The 6,847-nt window shown below is 42.3% G+C and overlaps 1 protein-coding gene across 1 annotated transcript; it reads right to left on the reverse strand.

Moving 5' to 3' along the window:
* Nucleotides 1-213: 213 nt before the first annotated feature.
* On the reverse strand, nt 214-5,733 carry LOC110493429 (sphingosine 1-phosphate receptor 1). The gene is made up of 3 exons (XM_021567690.2): nt 5,593-5,733; nt 3,384-4,016; nt 214-3,204 (listed from the first exon to the last, which is right to left on the reverse strand). Exons 2-3 carry the CDS (start codon nt 3,685-3,687, stop codon nt 2,276-2,278), a joined length of 1,233 nt encoding a protein of 410 aa, XP_021423365.2. The 5' UTR covers nt 3,688-4,016; nt 5,593-5,733; the 3' UTR covers nt 214-2,275.
* Nucleotides 5,734-6,847: the final 1,114 nt, after the last annotated feature.

Consider the following 6,847-nt stretch of genomic DNA (forward strand, 5'->3'; position numbering starts at 1 on the left):
GTAAAATACTTATTGATTTAAGACATTTCAGCTTTTCATTTGGAATGAATTAGTAAAACATAATTCCACTTTGACATTATGGGGTATTGTCTGTAGGCCAGTGACAAATCCAGTCTGTAACAACAACATATGGAAAAGGAGTTTGAATACTTTCTGAAGGCTCTGTACACCTGTGCATAATCCTGCAGAGTGAACACCAACTTTATAATCAGATTCTTCAGAAAACAGTTGTTTTAATAATGGTAGAACCTTGGTAGTACAAAAAACATATACTTTACAGTACAAAGTACAAGCCCTAACAAATTCCTTTAGAAATACAAAAATAAATCGCTCAATACACACCACGCAGTACAAAAGTATGGTGCACCTTCTTATCCATCCAAATACAGAACACGTTTTATTTTGGAATTGCTAGATGACATTACCAGTTTAAATGTTGAAAAATATACATTCAGGTCCATAGACTGTATAGGAAAAGCCTCTCTACAGCCAGAAATAACAGATGTGTCAAATGGAATTGCACTGTATACATCTGTGTATCTTCCCACTTTGATCTTGATTTATACCTGACAAGCACGTTCTAGTTTAACGTTACCAAACAGCCAATGCAGCTGGATGATGCCGACTAGCAGGTTAGGATGGTAACCTGTAACCTGGGGATCTGTTGTTTCATCAGTTATAACACAGTCTTCAAAACAGAGACCCCCAAGTGCAACAGACGGTTCTTATCGATACAATAACACAAGAGGAACACAAAGGACTGCATGAAGTCCTTTGCTTGGGGAAGAAGTCCATCACTGATTTGAGCTGCAGGTAGTTGGGTTCATAGTGACATTCTTATAGTAGTGTTTTTGTATTGTAGTGTGTGTGATGGCATTTAAAATATAAATTCCAATCAGGAACCAACAGGTAGTTTCCACTTGACTGAGTAAGCCCAGAACAACAGTTACAGCTAAAATGCCACTAAAACAGTGGGGAGATTTTCTACTCAAATTATAATCTTAGTCACGGGTGGCTGGTGGCACCTTAATTGGGGAGGAGGGGCTTATAGTGATGGCTGGAACAGAATTAATGGAACGGTAGAAAACACTTGGTTTATATGACTTTTAACACCATTCCATTTATTCCATTCCAGCCATTATTATGAGTCGTCCTCCCCTCACCAGCATCCTGTGATCTTAATATTGTTTGACATCTCCCTCCACATCCAGGTACCACAATGTTTAGGTGCATGCGTAGGTTTCCATTGTGTGTTTGTGTTTCAAAGAGCAACTGGTGGGTGAACAACACAGCATCCACTTCCTGTATAGGCTTCTGTTTGGGTACACTGTGTATGGGGTTATCACAACCGGCGTCTCGGAGTGTATCCCAAATGTCAAAAGTAGTACACTGTATAGGGAATAGGGTGCCATTTGGGACACAGACAGGCACAACATGGACCTTCGAGCCAGCGAAGTCCAGGTGTCCACAGGCATATTATTATTATGTCCATATTATGCCTTCTTTAAGGCATTTCAAACAACAACAACAACATAGAAATGTTGGGTGAAGTAAACCGAGGCGCACTCGCCACAACAACTCAACCTGGTTGGAATGTCCAGTTTACAGTCTTAGTTCTAGAACAGAATGTCCGATCTTAATCCATGGCTTTCAATGCTCTCTCAATGCAGAGTTAACTTAGTGCAAATCAGTTCTGGAAGGTTTTTGTGAATACCAGAAGAGTTGCTTAATTCACATTTTCATTTCTTCCACCTGGCTTGATGTTTAGTCATCATTCTTACAACATCAGTCTTTTGATGTGGTGATATTGCTGCAAGTGCACCACTACAGACTTGCTGAAGAGAGATATGTCTGAACTTGATGCTCTCATCAAAAACACCTGTAGCTATATCTGTCACAATCATAGATCATTCACCTGTCTTTTTGAGGGTTTGCTCTTAGGCTTAGTTCATTGGCCAGAAGAGAGCTATAGATGTAGGCTAGTCTGCCGGAAGCCATCGGAGTTGAGTTGCCAAACAGGAAGTGATGCAGTTTTCAGGTGGCCATATTGAGCACTCCTGTTGTCTACCACTTCAATATGAAGTTCACTCCATAGAAATACAATTACTGGAAGGGACAAAGCCCCTAATTCTATGGTTTACTCTCTCAAACACAGAGCTGCCCAAAGGGTCCCTCAGGCCTGTCTTTTCAGGAGGCCATATGGAGCACTTATGTTGTCCATCTTCTATAGGGAGTTAGTTCCCTGTCCATCACAGAGCTATCCACATTAGGCTCTTTAGACCTTGAAGAGCTTGGGGTAGAGAGTCTTTATGGGTGACTGAGCCGTGACGATGTTCCCAGAGGAGATCGTCGTCTCCAGGCCTTCCAGCTTCTTCGATGCCACCTCCGTCTTACTGAAGCTACACTCCAGGAACGGCACCCCCATCCTCTTCACCTGCCCGTCCTTGGTCATGAGACACGGGCGGCAGAGCAGTTTTAAAATAGCGCGACGCATGTCTTTGCTGGTCAGGGTGTATATTATGGGGTTGAGGAGCGAGTTCACCATGGCAACGCCCAGGAAGTAGTCCGCCTTGAGGAGCAGTCGGCAGCGGCGGGCAGGGCAGAATGAGTCTAGGCCGAGGAGGAGGAAGAGCGGCAACCAACAAGCGATGAAGACGCCGAGTACAATAGTGACTGTCTTGAGGAGCGCCATGTACTTCTGGGATTTTCTGGCGAGGCCTTTGCGAAGGCTTCCCTTTGCTCCTCCGAGGCGTTGGCGCTGGGTGTTAGTGCGCACGATACGGAAGACGCGGGCGTAGAGAACGACGATGGCGAGGAGCACGCCGCTGAACACGGACACGCAGCACAGGATGTAAGACTTGGCGTAGAGCGGGAGAACCGTGGAACAGTGGTCCAGATGACCCATACAGTTCCAGCCCAGGACGGGGAGCACCCCCAGCAGCCCTGCTAACGCCCAGCTCCCCCCAATCAGAGCCAGCAGCCGACCCTTCTTTGCCCCGTGGTATGGTTTCATTGTCACCATGGTAACGTGGCGTTCTATAGCGATGGCCAATAGGCTGATGACGGAGGCGGCTAATGTGATAAAGACGCCTCCTTCCCTCAGAAACCAGAGTATTGGAGTTAGTCTCAGTGTATTAGGACCAGACATGATGATATTAGCCATGTAGGTGACACCGGCCAGGAGGTCTGACAGAGTCAGGTTACCTAGGAAGAAAATATAGAAAATTAATGGAATTGCATATGGTGGATTTTTAAAAATTATATTGTAACATAACATTTTTTTTAAGTTATATAACGTATAGTCAAGTATAGTCAATATAGTATAGTCAAGTTGTCCTCTGAAGAAAGGGGGGTGGGTGTAGGACAAAAACAACAACGGTTACCTAGGAGATAGTACATGGGCAGGTGGAACTTCTTATTGGTCCAGATGGCTATTAGAACCACAGCATTCTCCAGGATGATAAGAAGACACACTACCAGGAAGGCTATGGCTTCAGGTTTTAACCCTTCACGATACCTGTCTGTCTGGAGCTTGCCTGTGTAGTTGTAGTGCGTCACAATGACATCATTGTTCTGGTAATCCCAGAAGAATTGGAGCAGGCTTGGAGAGGTGTTGGTGGGTAGAGAGCCTATAGATTCAGTGGGGAAGGTCCCAGCGTAAGCAGCACGGGAGGCTTCCATCTCCATGTTTCTGTTGTTTGTTAAGTCTTCTTTAGTGAACTCTTTGGTTGACTTTTTAATACCTTATTCTAGGTATTAATTAACGCATAGTTTAACTTGTCATGCTTCAGTTACCGATCAATACCAGTTGGTATGGGGGATCTCTGTGAGTTTCGCTCCATAGAATGACAGAACTATAATCCAATAGACAAGAAGGTGTTAGTTGCAGCTGAGTCAGGTAGTGGTTTTCTTTCCCCACGTTTCTGATCACAGGTGTTATGCTTGTCAATGCCACCAGGGGGTGCTCATGTGCTCTGTTTGAAGGGGTTTTGACTGAGCCGCTTATTGTCCAACTCCTGTGAATTAAATAATACAGAGGACATTAGGGTGAGAACAGTACAGTATGACTAATTACAAACACATAATGAAAAACAAATAAACATATATTTTTTTAAATAACTAAAAACATTTATCTACATTTTAATTTGAATTAAATGAGCCTATTGAAGGCAATCTTTAATTCGTTGCCCTAAAACGTTTGCTATAGTGATTCCTTTTTTATTAAAACATTGGGCTTATGGGAAGTGTGGAGCAGAGTCGACATTGAGATAGCGACACATGCGCTTAGTTTAAAACACATAGTGACCACTTGGGGTAAAGGTTTTGACTGAGTTAGCGAGTACCTAAAGAGGCCATGTGAAATGTTTCAAGCTCTTTCCTTAACTACCTTAATTATGTTTAAAGAGTGAGTTAATCACGTTAACGATATTAGACATTCAGCGTCATAACAGTGCGTGCGTAAAGTTGGCACACGCGGACACTTTCACCTGCCAGCTTCGTCATAGCACAGTCGGGGTGAAATGTCAGTAGGTTGGAGTAAATTTGAGTTGCTCAAGTTTCCAGAAGGAAATCAATGTAAAATGTATGGAATTTAATCTGGAATGCATATACTTTCATAAATAATGCCTTGTCAAAAGAAATCGAAACCAGAGTGGAGAATGTCTTTGATCAGATAATGTTTATGTAAGAAAACCATTAAGTGTCAACCGGGTCGCATTCCTTTGAGTCTTGTGTTTTGAGAATGGATTTTTTTTTTCTTGCCTTGAGTCATATGGTAAGATTTAAAAAATGGCCTTGTCTGGAAACGTTAACTCGAATCTAATCTGTAGCCAATGAAATTAGGGCAACAAACTTGACGTTTCAAGGTTCAAACTATAGAATTGCTAGGAATTAGAATACTCAATTTAATAGGATGTATATGTTTCAAACAAACAACAAAAAAAAATGCATAGCCAACACAAATTCCACAATATAGCCTGGATATAATAGGATACATATAGAGAAGTTTAACTGTTCTTAAAAATATGATAGTGACCGTTGTTGTATCTCACTGCACATTTCCATGGAATCACATCCCACTAAGCAAAATTGGTTCAGACGTTTTTTCAACGTCTTGTGCTCATATGCCTAAATTTCCAATTCAGCCCATTGACTGGTAATTACCCCAATCACATCAGATCTTTATCAGAACTGATCTAATTGGTCAAAAGACTGCCTGTCTAAATTCAGCCTAATTGCCGTACGCTGATTACCCCCAATAACGTCTCATTGCGATGGGCATGGTCTGTAAAGTTCCCACGGTCCACAGACCAAAAATAAGTTACCGGCTTGTGCATTCCACACAACAGGCTACATACATGTCAAACGAAATCTAATAAACAGAAAGTGAAATTGGATTCAACCGAATTCAAACATGTTCTGAGAAGAGATTCAGCACACTGCAGACACCCTTATCTTTTACAACAGATATAAAGTAAGACGCAATTCTAGCGCGTAAAAGCAACGCATCCAATCACTGCGTATTTGGTAAAACTCTTTCTATTAACATAGATTAGCACTGCGACATTGCATACAGATGTGAAATAAACCTACCTTGAATATTATTTGTAGAGATCTTATCAATGCGTTGAAGAGAATCCACACTAACCACCGCACAAGAGAGAACTGACAAGTAAGACACCGGAGCAGCAGAACCTAACTGAAAAATCCAGGGGGGTTGGTTTTAGCCCAATCTCTCTCCGTCTCCCCTCTCCCTCTCTCTCTCTCCTCTCTCTGTCTCTCTCTCTCTCTCCTCTCTCTACACATTAACCATTGATGTTTTGGGACTCAATTCAACTTTTAAAATACAGGGACAAGCAGTACACGCAGGGAAAAGTGAGGAGGCAAGAGAAAAGCATATTGTCGAAGATTTTTGGTATTGTGGTTCCTTGAATTTTTTGGGGCCATAGAAATATAATTCATAGAATTTACCCACAGAACATATGGCTGGATTCTATAGTCGAATACTCATTTGATTATTTATTATGATGCCTGTTTCATGGGAGACAGAACACATGAAACAGTTGTATCTCTCTGGCTTGATTATCGTAGATAGTTATCATCTGGAAGTGTAAATAAATGCAATGTTTATGTAGTGTTATAGACTAGCCTAACTCCAAAGATTGTCAGTAATTCTAGTAACATGCTCAGACCCGCTATGTGTTGTCACCTGCCAAACCGCTCCAGGCATTGGCTACAGATTGAACCATCTCTGTTGGAACAGAACATGGCTACAGATTGAACCAGGTCTGTTAACACTGAGAGTGCCCGACCAACCACTGTAATGTAATGTCCCATGATTGGGATGTCTGGCTTAAAGCATGTACCATACACGTGTGTATACAGGGCTGTGCACATACCTTTGGAGAGGCAGGTGTTCAAAGACACTCATCCCACTGTCAGTAAGCTACCTAGCCTAAGCTACTGCTCACAGAGAGGGCAGTATATGGGCTATCAGCTGAGCATAGCGAATGTAGAGGATGTAGGCTAAATCAGCTAACTAGTTAGTTAACTAACTGTTAGCTTTGCTGTTGTAACTATTGAACTACTCTTTACCTGTGATTGGAGTTTGTTCTGCTGCTAACATCAGCGTTGTAGGCCTACTTGAGAAACAGTCTAATTGAACCCTTCCCTGACGGTGAGAGACGACATACAACTTAGAAAGTAACCCGTGTGTTATTACTCATACTACCGCTAGGTGTCAGTAGATTCTGCTTGTGCAACAGCAGGAGGATGGTGGCAGAGGAGCGGGGGAGGGGGAATTTCCAACATTAGAAAATGAGAAATGAGCTAAATTGAATACATTCTT

The sequence above is a fragment of the Oncorhynchus mykiss genome, chromosome 17 (assembly GCF_013265735.2).
Source record: "Oncorhynchus mykiss isolate Arlee chromosome 17, USDA_OmykA_1.1, whole genome shotgun sequence".
NCBI classification, from domain to species: Eukaryota; Metazoa; Chordata; class Actinopteri; order Salmoniformes; family Salmonidae; genus Oncorhynchus; species Oncorhynchus mykiss.